Source organism: Procambarus clarkii, chromosome 65 (assembly GCF_040958095.1).
Source record: "Procambarus clarkii isolate CNS0578487 chromosome 65, FALCON_Pclarkii_2.0, whole genome shotgun sequence".
Lineage (NCBI taxonomy): Eukaryota > Metazoa > Arthropoda > Malacostraca > Decapoda > Cambaridae > Procambarus > Procambarus clarkii.
The window spans coordinates 16786446-16810163 of NC_091214.1; the positions used below are offsets into that span (position 1 = coordinate 16786446).

A 23718-nucleotide genomic window follows, 5' to 3' on the forward strand; every position below is an offset into this window, starting at 1 on the left:
CGGCATATAAGACGCACATTTTTTTATTTTTAAATGTATAAGAAAAGTGCCCTGGTTTTAATGCGGACATATTACGGATGGGAGACAGAATACTAGCTAGGTTCGCAGGTTAGGGAGCCGGACGAGAATACTGGGTAAGTTTGCTAGGCACAAAAATTGTGGGTAGTAATAAAATATTGAAAGGAAGCCTAGTTATAAGAACAAAGGTAACTGCAGAAGGCTTATTGGCCCATATGAGGCAGCTCCTATTTATAACCACCCAATCCCACTCATATACATGTCCAACCCACATTTGAAACAATCGAGGGACACCACCTCCACCATGTTAAGTGGTAATTGGTTCCACAAATCAACAACCCTGTTACCGAACCAGTATTTACCCAAGTCTTTCCTAAATCTAAACTTATCCAATTTATACCCATTGTCTCGTGGTCTGTGTTGTGTTGATGCTTTTAATACCCTATTAATATCCCCTTTGTTATGTCCATTCATCCACTTGTAAACCTCTATCATGTCACCCCTAACTCTTTGCCTTTCCAGTGAATGCAATTTAAGCTTGTTAATCACTCTTCATATGACAGTTTCTAATTTGGGGAATTAACTGTCATCCTACACTGGACACGTTCAAGTGAATTTATGTCCATTCTATAGTATGGTGACGAAAACTGAACTGCATAATCTAAATGGGGCCTAACCAGAGCAAGATATAGCTAAAGAACAACACCAGGTGTCTTGTTACTAACGCTTCGATTAATAAATCCCAATGTCCTATTTGCCGTATTACGAACATTCATGCATTGATCTTTTGGTTTTAAATTCTTACTAATCGTAACTCCCAGATCCCTTTCGCAATCCGACTTCGCAATCTCAACACCATCTAGCTCATATCTTGTAACTCTATCATTATTACCTAGCCTCAAAACTTAACATTTATCAGCATTAAACTGTATCTGGCAATCTTGTGACCATTACAAAACCCTATTTAGAGCGACTTGAAGTGATAGCGAGTCGTTTTCCATGTTTATTTCCCTACCGATTTTTGTATCATCAGCAAATTTGCAAATGTTGCTACTCAAACCTGAATCTAAATCATATATATATTATAAACAACAGAGGTCCCAGTACCCTTGAGGTACTCAACTTACAACATTTTCCCACTTTGACTTAACTCCATTTATACTAACTCTGTTTTCTTTGGTATAGCTATGCCCTAATCCAACTTAATATAGCACCCCCTCAATACCATGAGCCTCTATCTTTTTAACCAGTCTTTCATGTGGCACTGTGTCAAAAGCATTGCTAAAGTCAAGGTACACAACATCACAATCCTTACCACTATCAACTGCCTCAACTATGCTGGAATAAAATGATAGCAAATTTGTTAAACACGAACGGCCATTTGTAAAACTATGTTGCGAATCATATATTAATTTATGTTTTTCAAGATGAAGACGAATTGCATTTGCAATTATTGGTTCAAGTACTGTAACTTTCCCACAACAGATGTTAGGCTAATTGGCCGATAGTTTGACGCAAATGATCTATCTCCTTTCTTAAAAATTGGTACCACATTAGCAACTTTCCATGACTCTCTTGATTTATTAAATATGGAAGACAGTGGCTCCTGGTTGATACCTGGCTCGCAAAGCTCCTCTTTGCATTCTTTAAGCACCCTGGCAAACACTTCATCCGGCCCTGGGGATTTGTTTGGTTTGAGTTTTACTATTTGTTTAATAACATCCTCCCTGCTAACTGCTAAACTAGTAAACCTGTCCTTGTCCCCACCCACATAGATTTGTTCAGTTGAAGGCATATTGTTAAGTTCCTCTTTAGTAAATACAGAGATAAAATATTTATTAAAAATACAGTACAGTACTATTCATCTCTTGTCATTATCCGTTTTCTGATCCGTTTCAGTTTTTAATGGACCTATCCTTTCCCTAATCTTTGTTCGATATAACTGAAAAACCCCATTAGGATTTGTCTTTGCTTGCCCTGCTATGTGAACTTTAGTTTCTTTTTTTTACCCGCCTTATCTCTTTTTTAAACATTTCTAACCAGTTGTACGAATTCCTGTTCTAAACTGACTTCCCCATTCTTAATCCTTTTGTACCACGCTCTCCTACCTATAAGGTTCTTCAGGTCCTGTGTTATTCTTTTTGGGTCATTAGTATTCGATCTGTTCAATTTGTATGGTATACTAGGCATGTGTGTGTACACACATACACAATTTTTTTTTTTAAGAGAGAGATGTCAATTCTTTGTAGTTTCTGGAAGAGAACTTTGCTCACAGTAGCCCATCTTCATATTGTAATTTACAGTATTTCATTATAAGCAGTTTTTAAACTTCTAGTGATTTTTATCACCCACTGCCCTCCCCTGAAGTTGTTTGTGCTCGTCCACCAGTGTCTTAATTTATAAATAATTTCTGTTATTCTTTCCACACATTTTTCTGTAGTTCACAAATGTGGCCTCTTCTGCTTGATTTTGACTTGAAGGCCTCTTTTTCAGTGTGTGATTATAATACTCCCTCCCTCTTGTTTTTTCTTGTCTTCAAATTTGTTTATAGTCAGCCACGTGCTTTATGAACGCCTGTTACCGATTGGGATTTGTTTGGATAAAAAGGTTTGGATAACTGGTGAGACAAGCAGCAGTCTGAATAAAAATGTGCAATTAAGATGGAACAAGTTTGCCCAGTGAGCCAGTAGGCCGAACGGACAGCACACTGGACTTAATCTTGTGGTCCCAGGTTCGATCCCGGGCGCCGGCAAGAAACAATGGCCAGAGTTTCTTTCACCCTATGCCCCTGTTACCTAGCAGTAAAATAGGTACCTGGGTGTTAGTCAGCTGTCACAGGCTGCTTCCTGGGGGTGGAGGCCTGGTCGAAGACCGGGCCGCGGGGACACTAAAGCCCCGAAATCATCTCAAGATAAGAGATACTACGTTCCTGTGCTTTGCTTAGAATATTTTTAAATAAGTTATATTTTAAATCCACATCGGAATCCCTTTTTACGTCATTATCATGCCCAGCAATAGATCGTCATCTATTGCTGGGTTCACACCTCGCTCCAAGACCAGCCCACCCCTATGCCCAAGACTTTCCAATTAATTTAATCCAAAAAATTTCTTAGCTATTAAAATCAGCTTTTCAAAAATCTGGCACTTTTAACAGAATTTTCTCCTACAGATCTATTCCATTCTATGCTAGATCTTATTTCTTTGTGATCACTGTTCCTTAGTTCACTCCCTATTTCGATGTCATTAATTTGTTTTTCCCTGTTAGTTAACACTAAATCTAAAATATTATTTTCCCGCATTGGTTCCTTAATGTGTTGCATAAGAAAGTGATCATCAATTACTTCTAGAATATCTTCTGCTTCATTATTCCCTGTTCTGTTAAAACCAATTTATTCCACTAAAATTAAAGTCACCCATGACAAATACTGCTAGACCTAGATGCTCAAGATATTTCATCCCATAGGTGCTTTGCTTCCAGGAAGCAAAGTTATCACAGTCTGTTATCACAAACTTATGATATGTTGGCAGGTATGAAGAAAATCCACATCATCTTACCCAGTATACATAACCCATAACTGATAAGCCATACATTATTTAATGACGGTGTTACCTTTAAGACACATTTATTCGTTATCTAAATGAAAAATGATCCTAGAAATTTTAAAGGAATGTTCAACTTTCATCCGCCTGCTTAGCCATTTGCAATGCGTGAATGAAAACACCAGAGCATTATGATGGTGCGCCACCACTGGGTACACTGCCCTGATAGCCTGATACGGGGATAAAATCACATTCAGAAAAACAAGTTTCACATCCTGAATAGCAATTTTCTTGCCCAAAATATAAACACCACTACCACTACTGATCTTAGAGGAGGTAAGAGTTGTGGTTGAATATCCACAATGATACAAAAATCGGAAGGGGAAATAAACACGGAAAATGACTCACTATTACTACAAGACGATCTAAATAGGTTTTGAAATGGTCAAAAGATTGGCAGATGCAGTTTAATGCAGACAAATGTAAGGTTTTGAGGCTAGGTAATGATGATAGAGTTACAAGATACGAGCTAGATGGTGTTGAGATTGCAAAGTCGGATTGTGAAAAGGATGTGGGAGTTATGATTCAATGCATGCATGATTGTTCGTAATAAGGCAAATAGGACACTGGAATTTATTAATTGAAGTGTTACTAACAAGACACCTGGTGTTGTTCTTCAACTTCAGCTATATCTTTCTCTGGTTAGGCCCCATTTATGCAGTTCAGTTTTGATTGCCGTACTATAGAACGGATATAAATTCACTTGAACGAGTCCAGCGTAGGATGACAGAGTTAATCCCCCCAAATTATTCCCCAAAATTAGAAATCTGTCACATGAAGAAAGATTAACAAAGCTTAAATTGCATTCACTGGAAAGGCGAAGAGTTAGGAGTGACATGATAGAGGTTTACGAGTGGATGAATGGACATAACAAAGCGGATATTAATAGGGTATTACAAGTATCAACACAATACAGAACACAAAACAATGGATATAAATTGGATAAGTTTAGATTTAGGAAAGACATGGGTCAACACCGGTTCGGTAACAGGGTTCTTGATTTGTGGAACCAATTACCGCGTAACTTGGTGGAGGTGGTGTCCCTCGATTGTTTCAAAAGTGGATTGGACATGTATATGAGTAGGATTGGGTGGTTATAAATAAGAGCTGCTGTGTATGGGCCAATAGGCTTTCTGCAGCAATTACCTTTGTTCTTATATTTTTATCCACTTTAAAATATCTTTCAATAAATGTATTATGAAACATTAAAAAAAAAAAAAGTCCACAAAATATTTCTGTATAATAGGGGTGTGTCCTATGTGAGGGTGCGTCTCACACGCCGGCAAATACGGTAACTAAACAAAGCACCCGAAGAAATATAAGAAAATTCACTATCAGCAATATAAGTGAGCTGGGAAACCAGAACACCACGAGTGTAGCTCTCATCCAGTAACTACACTTAGGTAATTACACACGAACGCACACGGCTCCATAAAGGAGGAAATAAGGCAGAGGCAAAAAATTACAGACCAATAGCATTAACATCATACATCATAAAAATCTTTGAGAGAGTGTTAAGAAGTAAGATCACAAAATACATGGAATCACAGCATCCCCATATCCCCAGCAATACATGGAATCACAGCATTGTCCATAACCCCCGGACAACATGGTTTTAGAACAGGGCGCTCTTGCCTATCAGTTACTGGACCACTATGACATGGCACTAGATGCCATGGAAGACAAACAAAACGCTGATGTAATTTACACAGATTTCGCAAAACCCTTTGACAAATGTGACCATGGTGTTATTGCACATAAAATGCGTTCAAAAGGAATTACGGTTAAAATAGGCAGATGGATCTACAATTCCCTGACTAATAGAACCCAATGTGTAATAGTCAACAAAATAAAATCCGGACCATTAACCGTAAAAACCTCAGTCCCCCAGGGTACTGTGCTTGCTCCAATACTTTTTCTCATCCTCATATCGGACATAGACAAGGACACAACCTATAGTACTGTATCAGCCTTTGCAGATGATTTTTATGAGAGTAAACAACATAGAGGACACGGCAAACCTTCAATCAGATGTAAATCAGGTCTTTCCATGGGCTACAGAAAATAACATGGTGTTTAACGAAGATAAATTTCAGCTCATGCGCTATGGAAAAAATGAAAATATAAAAACGGAAACCATGTACAAAACCATGTACAAAATGAAAATATAAAAACGGAAACCATGTACAAAACTCAGTCAAATCATAACATAGAACAGAAAGGCCATGTAAGGGATTTGGGTGTACTGATGTCGGAAGACCTTACATTTAAAGAACACACTAAAGTAGCCGTCACAACTGCAAGAAAAATGACAGGTTGGATAACAACAACCTTTCACACTAGAGATGCTATACCGATGATGATACTTTTCAAGACGCTAGTGCTCTCTTAGAGTGGAATACTGCTGCACAATGACAGCCCCTTTCAAAGCTGGAGAAATTGCTGACCTGGAGAGCGTGCAGAGATCCTTTACTGCTAGAATCCACTCAGTAAAACATCTAAACTATTGGGACCGAGTAAAGAGCCTAAACCTGTATTCTCTTGAGCACAGGCGGGAGAGATACATAATAATTTACACATGGAAAATAGTAGAGGGGCTGGTCCCAAACCTACACACAGAAATAACAGCACATGAGACCAGAAGGCATGGCAGGATGTGCAGAATACCCCCATTGAAGAGCAGAGGTGCAACAGGTACTCTGCGAGAGAACTATCAACATCAGAGGCCCTAGATACGCTTCCACTACACATAAGGGGCGTAACTGGACGACCCCTCACAGTGTTCAAGAGAGAACTTGACAAACATCTCCAAAGGATACCTGATCAACCAGGCTGTGACTCATATGTCAGGCTGCGAGCAGCCGTGTCCAACAGCCTGGTTGACCAGTCCAGCAACGAGGAGGCCTGGTCGATGACCGAGCCGTGGGGTCACTGAGCCCCGGAATCACCTCAAGGTAAACCTCAAGGTAACGGCTAAGATCACAAATGTAGATACTTATATATAACGTATGTGTATATAGTGTAACAACAGTGAGGCTGTCGTTAGGTAGCTGCTGTGTCACTTGTCAAGCAGTTTTTTTGTGGCCAGTATGTTATTTGGACACCATGCCAGCTTAGTTTATGGTGAACAAAACATATAGATACTTATATATAGCGTGTGCAAATGGTGTAATAAAAACAATAACAGTATGGTGGGAGGAGGAATGTTGGCGAGTGAGGTGTTGAAGGAGAGAGGGAGGTGGCATCTGCTAGCTACTGTGTCGCAGCCACTCTTGTTGTTTTGACTCACCATACCAACTTAGTGGTTCGTTATGGTAAACACATGTAGATAGGTATATACAATGTATGTGTGTGTAAATGTAATAACAGCAAAAACCTCCTTTGATTGATCGTAGAATATGCATTTCACATACAGTATACGAGTCACATCATTTTTAGCATAGCGATGTTCTGCACATTGAACTATATAAATCCCACAAATTACACACTTTTGAATAATATTACAGCAAAAAAAAGAGAAGAAATGCATGAGAAACATCAAAATAATTGTGAAAAATTATATTCGCGGCAATTGCCGTCCGACAGGGTGGTGGGGTCGAGTGACCCCGAGTTCTCCATCGGTCAGCGCCTATAATTTGCTCAACTTCTCATCTCAGCTACACATACAATATATTTTTTTTTAGTTTCCTGTGATCAGACTTATATTTTAACTATGTATAAGAGAAAAAGATTTTTTTTTTTTTGCAAAGAATTGATTTTCGGCGCACAGCGGGAATGTCATATTTTAAGGCTGCTGACATTCGGTGGTTAACCCTTAAGCTGCTCAGGGCCTTACGGGCATCAACACCGCCAAGTGTTTTTCCTGATCACGGGAAAAATAATAATAAAATCGTAGGTCGCATATTTTGGCCGCAATACGGTGGGAAAATCAGGCAAAAAAAAAAAAAAAGAGGCGTTGACAGAGCAAGTGCCAGAGGTCTGCTCCGATCGAGCTGTCAGGTGGGAGTTGCCACAAAGATTATTACCTAATTATTTCAATGTCTGATTTTTTCTTAGTTTTTTGCAGTAATATTATTCAATATTGTAATGTGATATATTTATATAATAAAATGTGTGAATCATATCTATACTCAAAATTATGGTATGCATATTAGTGATTCAATTATTACGTTCATTAAACAATAAACAAATACTTTTGCGGTTATTATACTATATACACAGGTTATATATAAGTTTCTGCATGTTTTGTTCATCATAACTGTACAACTAAGCTGGTATGGCGAGTTCAGACTGACAGAGGTCGCCACGATGCAAAGACATGCCAATAAGTGGCTCCCAGAACTGAAGGGCAAGAGCTACGAGGAGAGGTTAGAAGTATTAAATATGCAAAAACTAGTAGATAGAAGAAAAAGAGGGGATATGATCACTGTATCCAAAATAGTAACAGGAATCGATAAAATTGATAGGGATGAATTCCTGAGACCTGAAACTTTAAGAACAAGGTCATAGATTTAAACTTACCTAACAAAGCTGACGGAGAAATATAAGAAAATTCACTTTTGTAAACAAGAGTGGTAGACGGTTGGAACAAGTTAGGTGAGAAGGTGGAGGAGGCCAAAACCGTCAGTAATTTCAAAGCGTTATATGACAAAAAGCACTGGGGAGACGGGACATCACAAGCGTAGCTCTCATCCTGTAACTACACTTAGGTAATTACACACAGCTGATGTGCCCTCCCTCCCTAACAGGTTCAAGGCCAGATGCACTAATATTCATCCTCCAAATATACTGTTTATGGTGTTATTACACTATATACACACATTATATATAGGTACAGTATCTACATGTTTTGTTCACCATAACTGTACAGCTAAGTTGGTATGGTGCCCAAAGAGCATAGTGGCCACCCTTACACAGCATAAGTCATGCAGAAGATGCCACCTCCCTCACCAAAATGGCTTCTCCCAACACTTCTTTTGCTGTTATTACACACAGGATGGTTCAACAGAAATTGCAAGAGGGCCATAGACCAAGACACAAAAATGGAATCAATATAGGAAGAGGCCAAATCCCCAAACATATTAGCGACAAAAAGAAGCAAGAAACAACTTCACGGCAGTGAGGAGACAGGCAGAAAGAAATTTTAAGAAAGGGATAGCGGACAAATGTAAAAGAGAACCAGGCCTATTCTATAAATTCATCAACGGCAAATTGTAGGTACGTAAAGGATAATATTCAGAGGTTGAAAATAAGAAATAGATTGACAAAATTAAAAGGAAATGTGTGAAACATTAAATGAACAGTTCCAAAGTGTGTTTGTGCAAAATGAAATCTTCAGATACATGAAATCTTCAAAGGCATGAAATCTTCAGGCCTAGTAGACGACCGGGCTGTGGGGACACTAAGCCCTGGAAACACTAAGGTAACTTCAAGGAGACCCAGACACAATAAGAATGCCAGAGAACAACATAGAGCATATAGAGGTGTATTGAGATGAAGAAAAAATACTCAAGGAGCTAAGTAAGAACAAAGCAGTTGGCTCAGGAGTTTCAATATCGGTTCTGAGAGAATATGTACCTGAGCTCAGCATTCCACTTTAAATGATTTTTCAGACATCCTTGCGTACAAGTCCTAGCAAATGTGTGGAAAAAGGTTAACATAGTTACAATCTACAAAAGTGGCAGCAGGGAATACCCACTAAATTATAGACCTGTATCATTGACAAGTGTAATAGTCACTGTTTCTATGATCGAGCCTTACCACATGGTAGGTAGCCACAGAGATTTTATAGGAAAGTGATAGTTAGGTTGACTGCATCTGGACCCAAAAAAGGCATTCGACAGTTCCTCATAAGAGGTTGTTCTGGAAACTGGCACATATTGGAGGAGTGACAGGTAGGCTTCTAACATCGATGAAATTTTTTTACAGAAAAATGAGGGAAGTATTCAGATGCTATGTATAGGACTGGAGAAATGTTACTAGTGGAGTACCATGGGGTTCAATTCTTGCACCGGTAATGTTCACTGTCTACATAAACGATCTACCAGATGGAATACAGAATTATATGAACATGTTTGCTGATGATGCTAAGATAATAAGGAAGATAAGAAACTTAGATGAGGATGCCCTTCAAGACGATTTGGACAAAGAAAGTTTATGGAGCACCACTTGGCAAATGGAATTTAATGTGAATAAATGCCATGTTATAGAATGTGGAATTGAACATAGACTCGACACAACCTAAAATTATGTGAGAAATCTTTAAAGAATTCTGATAAAGAAAAAGATCTAGGGGTGGTTCTGGATAGAAAAATATCACCTGAGGATAGAATTTAAGAACATTGTGCGAGGAGCCTATGTCACACTTTCTAACTTCAGAATTGCTGTTAAATACTGTACATGTATGACAAAATGCTAAAGAAATTATTCATGACCTTTATTAGACCAAAAATGGAATATGCAGTGGTGGTTTGGTGCCCATATCTTAAGAAACACATCAACAAACTGGAAAAGGTCAAAGATGTGCCACTAAGTGGCTCCCAGAACTGAAGGACAAGAGCTACGAGGAGAGGTAAGGGGCATTAAATACGCCAAAACTAGAAGATAGAAGAAAAAGAGCCAGTATGATAACTACATACAAAATAGTAACAGGAATCGTTAAAATTGATAGGGAAGAATTCCCGAGATCTGGAACTTTAAGAACAAGAGGTCATAGATTTAAACTAACGAAATAAAGCTGCCGGAGAAATATAAGAAAATTCACTTTTGCAAACAGAGTGGTAGATGGTTGGAACAAGTTAGGTGAGAAGGTGGGAGACCAAAACCGTCAGTATTGTAATTTCAAAGCATTATACCCGCCAGGGCAGATTACCTGACCAGCACGAAAAGGTGAAGGAAAGGAAATATAAGAAAGACGGTAACTGCAGAAGACTTATTGGCCCATACAGCTCCTATTAATATTTAGATCTAGAAGATATACAAAAGTGCCACACAGGTTAAATGTATGCTATATTGTATTGACGTGCTATATTGAGGGTTATATGGGGTTCCAATTTGTACATACCAGGGCTCTGGTATGTACAAGTTGGATATATAAAGAAAAATGTCATGAAGGTTTGTTCAGTGAATGTAAGGTAGGCTGCTCCATTATTTAAAACATCGCATATCATATTGATGTTTTTCGGTGGTAGATCGGATTAATTAATTCCATTATTTTAAATGGGGAAATTCGGGTTGAAAGACAAGCGTTTCACATAATGAGCTCAGTGCCGGAACGGATTAAATTTGTTTTTCAATGTTCCACTGTATATGTATAAATATAATATAATATAATATATATATATATATATATATATATATATATATATATATATATATATATATATATATATATATATATATATATATATATATATATATATATATATATATATATATATATATATATATATATATATATATATATATATATATATATATATATATATATATATATATATATATATATATATATATATATATATATATATATATATATATATATATATATATATATATATATATATATATATATATATATATATATATATATATATATATATATATAAAATATGGTGGAGAGGACAGGGAGATGGTGAAGAGGACGAGGGGAAAGGGTATTGGTGGGGAGGACGAGAAGATGGGGGGGGGGAGTTGGGGATGGTGGGGACAATGGGATGGGGGAATGGAGAATGGTGGAGAGGACAAGGGGAGTAGGGGGGAGGGGGGATGGTGGGGAGGAAGAGGACAGGTGATGGAAAAATAGTGGGGACGACAAAGGGACGGTGGAGTGGGAGATGGTGGGGAGGACAAGGGAACGGTGGAGTGGGGTATGGTGGGCAGGACAAGTGGACAGGGGAAAGGTTAATGGTGGGGAGGACGAGGGGATAGAGGAGTGGGAAATAGTTGGGGAGGACGAGGGAATAGGGGAGTGGGGAATGGTTGGGAGGATGAGGGGACAGGGGAGAGGGGAATGGTGGGGAGGACTGGGGGACAGGGAAAGGTTGCTGGAACGTTGTGTGAAAATTTCAAAGCAATCGGTGAAGAACTTTCGGAGATTAGTGATTCTGAACGAACGAACATTTACATTTTTATACATATAGATAAAAGACACACACACAGCTCCCAACACTGTAGGACTAGAGCTACGAGGAGAGGTCAGAGGCATTAAAAATACCAAAACTAGAAGAAAAAGAGGTGATATGATCACTGACAAGATACAAAATAATAACGGGAATTGACAAAATTGATAGAGTAGAATTCCTGAGATGTGGAATTCAAGAACAAGAGGTCATAGATTTAAACTAAACAAAGCTGCCAAAGAAATATAAGAAAATTCACTTTAGCAAACAGAGTGGTAGACAGTTGGAACAAGTTAGGTGATGTGGTGGTGGAGGCCAAAAGCATCAGTAGTTTCAAAGCATTATATGATAAAGAGGGCTGGGAACAAATCCACAAAGGCCGTGATGAGGGGGTTCGAACCTACGCACGGGATGTTCCCAACAATAACAGGTTCGAACCCTCATCACGGCCCTTGTGGATTTGTTCATCTGATACATCATGCTATTGAGATTTGTGTAACTCTCATCCTGTAACTATACTTTGGTAAATACACTAAATTTCAGGTCATCAGATGTCATAATTCCCAGATCTTTTACATGTTGCTTTCCTTCAATGAGTAAGTCTGATTGTGCCCTGTACCATGTATTTCATTTAACCTTGTATATTGTCATGTCATGTTATGGAATGTTGAATCGGAAAAAATAGACTACACGCTATTTATAAATTATGAGGGAAGGAATTAAAAAAAAACTAATAGAGTGAGATCTAGGGGTGGTCTTGGATAATAAACTGTCACCAGTGGAACACAAAGAATATTGTGCTAGGAGCATATGTGTTGCTTTCCAACTTCAGACGTGCATTTATATATGGATAGTGAAATAATAAAGAAACTGTTCATGACTTTTGTAAGACCAAAATTGGAATATGTAGCACTTGTATGGTGCCCATATCTTAAGAAGCACATAAATAAACTGTAAAATGTGCAAAGGCATGCTACAAAATGGCTTCCAGAATTGAAAAACATGAGTTACAAGAAAAGGCTAGAGGCATTAAAAGCTAGATCATAGAAGAAAAAGAGGTGACATGATCACCACTTACAAAATAATAACAGGAAATGACCAAATTGACAAAGGCATTCCTAAAACAAGCAACTTCAAGAAGAAGAAGACATAGATTCAAGCTAAGGAAACAAAAATGATTTTGAAATGAATGTCAGGCTAAAAAAATATTAGTTTTTTTTTTTAAAACAGTATAGATGACACACAGAAATCACAATTGCATGATGCATCAAATGAACAAATCCACAAGGGCCATGACGAGAATTCGAACCTGCGTCCGAGAGCATCGCAGACGCTGCCTTAGACAATATATATATATATATTTTGTCAGTCTACACAGACTGTCAGGCTAGACAAACTGCCAAGTCTACCAAGTCAGTCTAGACAACGGTCAGTCTTGAGATGATTTCGGAGCTTAGCGTCCCCGCGGCCCGGTCCTAGACCAGGCCTCCATTTTGTTACACATCTCCAGGAAGCAGCCTGTAGTAGCTGTCTAACTCACAGGCGCATCAGGGTGAAAGAAACTCTGCCCATTTGTTTCCAACTCCACTGGGGATGAAACCCGGAACCTCAGGACTACGAATCCGAAGAGCTGTCCACTCAGCTGTCAGGCCCTTGGTTATCAGTCTGGACAGTCAGTATAGACAGTCTTGACTGACTGTCAGTATAGACTTTGTCAGTCTCGACAGACTGTCAGTATAGACATTGTCAGTATAGACATTGTCAGTACAGACATTGTCAGTATAGACATTGTCAGTACAGCTGTATAGACATTGCCAGTCTCGACATTGTTAATCTCGACAGACTGTCAGTATAGACATTGTCAGTCTAAACAGTGTCAGGCTAGACATACTGCCAGGCCTGACAGGCTGTCAGGCTAGACAAACTAGGTCTAGACAGTCTAAGCAAACTGGGTCTAGACAGAGGCTAGACCGATTGTCACAGACTGCCAGACTAGACAAAGAGCACTGGAAAGCCAAACATGGGCATATGTCCAACAAACGGCTACTAAAGTTCAACCCAAGTAAATGTAAGGTAATGAAACTAGGCAGTGGAAACAGGAGGCAAGACACAGGATACCGAATGAGAGATGAAGTCCTTCATGAAACGGACAGAGAAAGATCTAGAAACTGATATCACACCAAACCTGTCTCCTGAAATCCACATCAAAAGAATAACATCAGCACTGTATGCAAGGCTGGCTACCATCATGACTGCCTTCAGGAACCTGTGTAAGGAATCCTTCAGAACCTTGTATACCACATATGTAAGATGAATCCTGGAACATGCAGCCCCTCCATTGAGCCTGTACCTTGTCTAGCACAAGATGAAGTTCGAAAAAGTTCCGAGGTATGCCACAAGGCTAATCCCAGAACTAAGTGGCATGAGTTACGAGGAAAGGCTGCGTGAAATGCACCTCACATCGCTGGAAGACAGGAGAGCTCGGAGAGACATGATCACTACCTACAAAACTCTCAGGAATTGACAGGGTAGATAAAGATAAACTGTTTAATGTGGATAGTACACGAACAAGGGGACACCAGTGGAAACTGAGTATCCAAATGAGCCACAGGGACGTTAGAAAGAACTTTTTCAGTGTCAGAGTAGTTAACTGATGAAATGCATTAGGCAGTGATGTGGTGAAGGCTGACTCCACACAGTTTCAAATGTAGATATGAACTTTTAGGCCAGTAGGTCTAAAAGTAGGACAAAGTAGGCCCATTTAGCCCAGTAGATTCAGTAATCCAGCAGATTCAGTCTCCATGTTCAACCCCCCCCCAGCTCACCCTACTGGCCATAGGATGTCATACAGTCTTAAATTGAGTCAAACCCCATTTTATTTTCTTGTAAATATTTAAATGAATACATAATCAACCAGATACAGCACAGATATTGTTTTGTTATTTACAATTAGTAACTAGCCTGCTCCAGGGCAAAAATTAAAAATAAATGATTAAGCAACTAACACCCACACCTGCTCTAAACATCCACACACACTCCAGATACCATCAACCACTACCGACATCCACACCCATTCCACTCGCAATTTACTTTTATTTATTTATTTATACAGTACTGTATATGCAAGAGTGCTTACATTCTTGTACAGCAACTTGCATGCAGTGTTTCGGAAAGTCCTTGATCCTAATTTTCCCTGGAATACGACCCCCAAATCATTTAACAACCACATACCCATTTACTGCTAGGTGAACAAATGCAAGTTTAGGATTGGCGCCAAGTAAATCCTCCCCGGCCAAGATACGAACCCAGACCAAAGTGCTTGCGAACCGTCAGGCGAATGTGTAACCACTTTGCCATGGGGACTGCCTGAGGAATAGTGCCTTCCAACTAGTGTAATGACTGTGACAAGGTACAGTCATTACACTAATGATGCCCAAACCCACTCCATACACCCACACTACTGACATCCACATCCACTCCTGACACTTATGTCATACTTTCCTCACTGCCTCTATCCCTCCCTCACTTCCTTTTCCCCCCTCACTGCTCCTATCTCTCCATCAGTGCCTCCATCCCTGTTTCTATTTTCACCGCACTAACAAAACCTCCACCTCACTCCCGCCATCCATCCCTCACCCAGGTTGGTATTAACCCTTGTGTTGCTAAGGGCTATTTGGCCTTTGTCACCCACAGGTGCATAAAAATTTGTTTTAAAATGTTTCTCCTTAACCTTTCGTGTTCCCTGATCACGGGAAAAATAATAAACAAATCGTAAGTAGCATACTTTGGCCGCAATGGGTCGTGGAAGTCTGGCAAAAAAGAGGCGCAGACTCAGCAAGTGTCGAGGCAGTTCTGCTGCCGAAGCTGTCAGGTGGGGGATGAGGGGGGGTGGGGTGCCACAGATATAATTACCTAATAACTTCAATGTCTCTGATTGATTTTGTCTACGTTTTTTTGCTGTAATACTATTCAATATTGTGTAGTGTGATATATTTACTTAATAAAATATGTGAATCATCACTGTACTCAAAATTATGGTGTGCATATTATTGATTCAATTATGATGTTCATAAAACAGTGAACAAATACTTTGTTGGTTATTACACTATATTCCTCCTCCCACCATACTGTTTTTGCTATTATTCGCTATATACAGACATTATATATAAGTATCTACATGTTCTGTTCACCATAACCATTCATCTAAGCTGGTAAAGTGCAGAAAGAGCATAGTGGCCACCCTTATACAGCATGACAAGTCAGAAAGATGATGCCACCTCCTTCACCAAAATGGTTTCTCCCAACACTCCTTTTGCTGGTATCACACTATATATAACCGTTATATATAAGTATCTACATTTGTGTTCCCCATAGCGAACCACTAATCTTGTATGGTGACAGCAGACAGTAACAGGTGGCAACCCACACCTCATGCTCTTTCCCTCCCTCCCATCCTCACTGGTTCAAGGTCAGATGCACTAACATTCCTCCTTCAAGTATACTGTTTGTGGTGTTATTACCCTATATACACACATTATATATAAGTATCTACATGTTTTGTTCACCATAACTGTTCAACTAAGCCAGTATAGTGCCCAAAGAGCATAGTAGCCACCTTACCCAGCATGACAAGTCATGCAGATGTCGCCACCTTCCTCACCAAAATGGCTTCTCTCAACTCTCCGTTTGCTGTCATTACACTATATATACACGTTATATGTACAGTATCTACATTTGTGTTCACCATAAGGAACCATTAAGTTGATATGCCGAGTCAAACAGCAGCAAGAAGTGACCACCACACACCAGCTACCCCGCTACTGGCTGCAACTCCCTCCTCACCTCACCTGACTCGCCAACATTCTCTTCCCACCATACTGTTTTTTTTGCTTTTATTCACTATATACAGACGTTATATGTAAGTATCTGCATGGTTTTGTTCACCGTAGCTAACGACTAAGCTGGTATAGTGAGTCCAGACAGTAAAAGGTGGTCACACAGAGTCAGCAGATAACGCTACCTCTCTCCCCACCAAGATTACTCCTACTACAGCGCTAATTATCACAACAATCCTGCTATTATCAGAATCCTGGACATTTTTATCACAGTCTTCAAGGGGTCTTCTGTAATACTATTATCGCTAAATAATAACATGTACATATATATTTTGACATTTTTGGGCGATGCTGTGGTCCCATGAACAGCAGTGCTATGAGCTCATGCTGTGTGCATCAGCCATGGTGGCTCACTCAGTACCGAGGCCCTAACACCCAGGAATGTTGCCCACAATTAAAAAAAAAAAATGACGTCTGTTTACAAGAGCCCTGATGAAGGTGAGGCCCTGTGTATCCGCGGGCCGTTTAAATCTTTTCAACACTCCCGCTACACATAAGGGGTACAACAGGCCAGCCTCTCACAGTGTTCAAGAGAGAACTTGACAAACACCTACAAAGAATACCTGATCAACCAGGTTGTGATTCATACATCAGACTGCGAGTAGCTGCTTCCAACTGGCTAAATGACCGGACGACCAACCGGCCATTGATCCCAAAAACCTCCACAAGACAGCCACAAAGTTATTCCCGTGTGGCTCTTCACCAAATTTCAACTGAAAAAATGCAACTTCTCCAGGCATTAACACTACAACTAAACCAAAAAGAGGTCGAGATAGTTTACTTGAATTTTTGCGCTTCTTAGATGCTAATTAACAATGTAAAACGAAAAAATGTTCAAGAATTTTTGTGAGTTCACCAAGGGTTAGTCAGCTATTTATTAACAGGTGATAGCCCTCGGGTTAATTAAAGCAAATTTAAGTACAGTACTCACCCTTTAACACGCTGAACCTCGGTTTCACCTCGAATCCCTCCTCGAGGATTTAGCAAAATACTGAGGCATTTTAACAGTTGCAAAGGGTCAATCTTGGGCTAGAATGAGAGAAAAATGCATTATTAGAGAGGAAACTTTTATCACCAACAAAAACTGCTTAAATTGCATTGATATGGTTGAGAAATTAATTCCTTAAATCTACAAAGTAGGATGACAAAAACAAAGTTAATCCCAGTTGCCATCCATAATTTGACAGTAAACATTCTGATGACAAGTGTTCATTAGGAAAGTCATGGATATTCCTAATGAAACAGCAAGCTAAGATCTTCTATTTTACGGCAGTGCATCTGAAACCTGACCCAAAACTAAATTATTTGAGGAGCTTGTTATTTGTTTCAATTAAAAATGAATTTTGTTTAGTGCTAGGTTACGAAGTTATAATCATATTAGTAACAGGATGAAACTTAATCTAACTATATACCAAAGCCTTCACATATGGCAGGTTGACTGGTTTTCACGTACATATATTTCAGCATCATTGGACTTTTCAACCTGACCATCTCAGATTATCATGAAATTTGGTGGGATGCTAGAAGCCATGAAGTAACTTTCATATGCAAAATTTTAGTGCTCAGTAATGCACAATATTCATACAGCAGGGCTGCCAATATGAAGAAAGTACCCGGTACTAAATTTTTACTTACAAGCACAAACAAAACAAAAAAATCATATCGGTTTCTAATTGAGGTAAAATCTTCATATTGTTCTTGCTTTGAAGCTAAGGAAGCATTGTTTTCATTAAAACACTTTTATATTAAATATTGAATTTTAAATTTCAAGATCCCATGACATGAGCTTTGACCTTGAACATAGAAAAAGGTGTATAAATTTTTTTATGTTTTTGTTTGAAAAAAAAAAAAAAATTATGAATCATATGTTATACAGTTAAATGACTTTTCTCTCTCTAATATAAGTTTCAATTTGGAATGGCTTTGAGAACAGAAGTAATAAAAAACTACTCATATGATGGGGATGGTTAATTGTGAGAGGGTCAGAGAGGAAAAGACAAGAAAATGGGTTCAATATCAAAAGAGGCCTAACCCGCAAACATTTCAGCATTACAAACAAGCAAGAAACAATTACACAAAAATGAGAAGAGAGGCAGAAAGGAACTTTGAGAAAGGTATAGGGGACAAATATAAAACAGATCTAGGCCTTTTATATAAATAATTAAAAGCAAGCATGTAAAAGATAAAATCCAGAGATTGATAACGGGGAACAGGTACATTCATTCGACTGGCGGTCTGCTCCACCTGCACTGACAGGTTGGATTTGCCACAAAGATATTATTACCTAATTATTTCAATGTCAGATTTTTTTTGCAGTAATATTATTCAGTAGTATTATATAATAAAATGTGTGAACCAACTGTACAACTAAGCTGGTATGGTGAGTCAAGACAATAATTGAGGTCGCCACACAGTCAGGTGACACTCATTCCCCCTCACTTGCCAACATTCCTCCTCCCACTATACTGTTTGTGTTGTTTTTACACTATACACACACACATCATATATAAGTATCTACATGTTTTATTTACCGTAACTGTACAACTAAGCTGGTATGGTGTCCAAACAACATAGTACCACAAAAAACTGCTGACAAGTCCAGACGACACCACCGCCCTCACCAAAATGGCTCCTCCCAACATACTCCTTTTGCTGTTATTACACACGTTATATATACTGTAGGTATCTACATTTCACCATAACGAACCGCTAAGCTGGTATGGTGAGTCCAGACAATAATAGATGGTCACACGAGTCAGCAGACGATGCTACCTCCCTCCTTCCCTCAGCATTACTCCTCCCACCATACTACACACAGTGGTAATTATCACCATAATCCTGCTATTATCAGAATCCTGGTCATTTTTATCAGTCGGGGGTCTTCTGTAATACTATCATCGCTAAATAGCACCAGTTAAATATATATTTTGACATTTTTAGGCGATGCTGTGGTCACAAGACAAACAGCAGTGCTGTTAGTTCATGCTGTGTGCACCAGCCTTGGTTGCTCACTCACTACTGAGGCTTTCACACCCCGAGAATGTTGCCCACTTTTTTTTTTTTAAATGGCGTCCGTTTACTAGAGCCCTGATGAAGCTGATGTGAACCCCGTGTAGCAACGAGACATTTAAATCGTGCGCGGGACCCTCATTCGAGTATGTATGATGTGCTCCATTCCGTGAAAGTTACTCCCATCACCTATGTAAGTATTGCACAACATAAGGGTTGATATTCCAGACATCCTTGTGCACAGGAATCTTAACAGATACAGTATATGGAAAAAGGCAAACTATGCCAATTTATAAAAATGATAGTCGAGAGGAACCTCTAAATTATACCCAAGTCATTAACAGGTGTGGTAGTCAACACTAAAAAAAAAAAAAAAATTAAAGCCAAATGGGTTGAACACCTAGAGAGTAGTGATAATAATTATATGAACATGTTTGCGGATGATGCTAAGATACTGGGGAGGAAGATAGGAGACAGACGATTGTAATGCCCTTCAAGTTGATATTGATAAAATAAGTGCTTGAAGCATCAAGTGGCAAATGAAATTCAATGTGAATAAATGCCATATTATGGAATGTGGAATCGGAAAAAATAGACCACACACAACTTACAAATTATGTGGAAAGGAATTACAGAAATCCAATAAAGAACGAGACCTAGGGGTGGTTTTGGAAAGTAAGCTTTCGCCATAGGAAAACATTGTGAGAGGAAGCAGGTATCAAGCAGACTGTATGCATCGGTCAGACTTCCTTTTAAATATATGGATGGTGAAATACTAAAGAAACTGTTCATGACTTTTGTGAGACCAAAACTGGAATATGCAGCAGTTGTATGATGCCCAAATCTCAAGTAGCACATAAATAGATTGGAAAAGATGTAACGGCATGTTATAAAATGGCTTCCGGAACTGAAAAACAAGAGTTACAAGGAGAGACTAGAGGCGTTAAACATGCCAAAACTAGAAGATACGTAGAAGAAAGAGAGGTGATATGATTACCACTTACAAAATACTAACAGGAATAAAACAAATTGACAGAGGAAACAAGCAACTTCACGAACAAGAGGACACAGATTCACGCCAAGAAAACAGAGGTGCTGAAAAAATATTTGAAAATTTTCTTTTGCAGAGTGGTAGACGGTTGGAACAAACTAAGTGAGAAGATAGTGGAGGCCAAAACCGTCAGTTTCAAAGCGTTATACGACAAAGAGTACTGGGAAGACAGCACAACACAAGCGTAGCTCTCATCCTGAAACTACACTTAGGTAATTACATGCAAATTTTGAAATGCTTTTATTTATTTTATTATTTATTTATACAGTGAATATACGAGAGTTCTTACATTCTTGTACAGCCACTAGCACGCATAGCATTTTGGGCAAATCCTTAATCCTAATTTTACACGTACACACATCATCCCCAGGAAGCAGCACATAGCAGCTGTCTAACTCCCAGGTACCTATTTACTGCTAGGTGAACAGGAGCATCAGGGTGAAAGAAACTGCCCATTTATTTCCTCTTCCACTGGGGATTGAACCCAGACCCTCAGGACTACAAACACTGAGCACTGTCCACTCAGTCGTCAGGTCCCCCAAATACCAATCAAATCAAATACTAGATCAAATACCAATCTTCACATCAGGATGTGACCCTCTGAAGTGAACATACACTACAGCAAGACTATTTAAGACTAGCCCCACCTGTATGTGCTCTTTTTGCACCATCTCTTCTAATTGTCACAAAGCCCTTTTTGCCAGGAATAATTCTGGTATCAATACAGTAAAAGTGCTTCACAGTCTCAGCAATATTTTTCACATTTTACCCAAATTGACCAACAGTTTGAAAAAGAGAATGGATATCTAAATTATTATGCTTGAGCTAGGCTAAGCTAGCTCAAGCATAATGAACTAGGCTGCGACGATGTCAGGCTGTGAGCAGCTGCATCAGACAGCCTGGTTGATCACACCAGCAACCAGGAGGCCTGGTCAGAGACAGGACCACAGATCCCTGAAATTGTCTACAGGTAGTAAATAGTAAATTTTACTGATTGCTTTTTACTCTCTTTGCCTCTCCTGGGCAAAGACGACAAGATTCTTGTTGCTTTACTTCAATTGTTTCTACAGTATTTCTCTATTACATTCTTGAGACAAGGTGAAGGCAGTGTGACCTGGGACAAGGTGAAGGCAGACAGTGACCTGGGACAAGGTCAAGGCAGACAGTGACTCGAGACAAGGTGTGGCTAAGCAAGTAGTGAGGTAGCCACCAACCCAACCACCTAAGGTTTTACTGTATGGAGAAAATCATTCTTCAAATTGAAGACCACAACATTAAGCCCACTACAAAGGCTATCACGAACACTGTGATACCAACACCAACAATATCTGTATAACCAAGTTGAAATAAACAACTATGGCCACAGCCGTGTCTTGTACAAAATGCAACGAAAATGTAGTCTACACAAAATATATAAATTGTCAATTGTGATCTGCAGTCACACACTAATTGTGTCAAACTTCCAGTTACTTACAAGGAAAAGAGGAATGGCTAATAATGTAACTCAATACTGTATTCTGAATTTTTTATGAGGATAATTGCTTCTTTTTGAAGCAAATGTTCTGAAAAATATTTTTAATAAGAGAATAGAAATTCCCTCATTACTGCATGCTCAGAAATTGCAGAGAAATGCATATGAAAGGAACAAGTTACCCAGGTATGTGGAGATACAGATGGACTATATAGCAAAAATAGTGTTAGAGGGTACTAATGAACAAAGTGCAAGCACAGATCCAGATGGGCAGACCCAACACAAAAGGTAGTGAGTTAGAACAAAAATCTGCAGGATCCCCTCCCAAATCTATCAGTAGTCACCCAGAGTGTAGTGTAAATAAACCATGATAATCAAACAAAGCATGAATGTGGAACTTGCTGATATGATGCATGGGGTGTGTGTGTAAATATGGGCTATCAAGAACAACTAGTGGTACATGCAAATATAACCACCCAAAAACTACAGAAATATTCTAAATACAGGAACATGTTCTGAAAATTGTGAATATTTCCACCCAAAACTGTGTACAAATTCACTAAACAAGAAGTGTAGTGTTTTAGCAAAGATTAAAGATTACCCAGCTTTTCCATCAACCAGGATGCCTGGTCAGAGACTGAGCCATGGGAACATTGATCCCTGAAATCAATGTGAGGTAACCCCATCCCTCTCAGTAGTCCTATAATGATTCACAAGGGCTTGGCATGGGTTGAATTGGATGGGCCTATTCAGGCTGCTAGCATCAAGGAGGCTTCACAAAAACCCTCCCAGAAAATGTATTTATTGTTCTTGTACATAAATCACCAGATGCAAGTCCCCAGCTGTTTAAAAGACTAACTAATAAAAATAGAATAGTGTACTGTACTGCTTAAAAAAAATCCAGTTTCCATCTTGATCTGTGCCACCTATCTATGGCATATTAAATAACAAATGGGACAAATGCTGTAGCATTATTTCAGAGAGAATCCCTGAAAACAGTCTCAATGAACAGTAACATACAAATGAGCTCTCAAAGGCTTATAGCAGATTTGCCTTAACCAACGGATAGTCGACCTAACAAGAAGAAAATATCCTAGACCTTATTTTCGGAAAGTGATACACTAATAAACGTATTGATTATAAATACAGCACGTTATTCAGATCAAACTGTAATTGAAATTCAGACAAATACAGAAAAAATACTTTTCTTAAATCCAAGAGGAGAATAATTCAGCAAATTCAATTTTGATAATAAACTTATTAACTTGGAACTAATAAATCACAGACCTCACACACAAACAAGCTAGGAAGAACAGTTAAATAATGCAAACTTGGGATGCCTCATGAGAATATGCATAGTGGTACAGTACTAGACAAATACTTAAGTCACACATCACAAAATAAATAATGTAGAATGCAATGAAATCAATTCTCTATAAGTAAGGATCACAAATCACAAAACTACCAAAAAGCTGTACTCTCTTCCAAAAATGACAAGGAAGACCATGTAGGGAAATTGAAGCTATTGAACTAACACTGCAACAATCATGTATA

The 23718-nt window shown here is 38.8% G+C and overlaps 1 protein-coding gene across 4 annotated transcripts in view; it reads right to left on the reverse strand.

Moving 5' to 3' along the window:
* Window positions 1-23718, reverse strand: part of LOC138354936 (enolase-phosphatase E1-like) — a 117191-nt gene that overhangs the window by 87457 nt on the left and 6016 nt on the right. For all 4 annotated transcript variants that reach the window (XM_069309453.1, XM_069309452.1, XM_069309455.1 and 1 more), the window contains exon 2: window positions 17565-17662. In XM_069309453.1, coding sequence (XP_069165554.1) covers window positions 17565-17662 — 98 coding nt within the window. The remainder of the gene's footprint in view (window positions 1-17564; window positions 17663-23718) is intronic.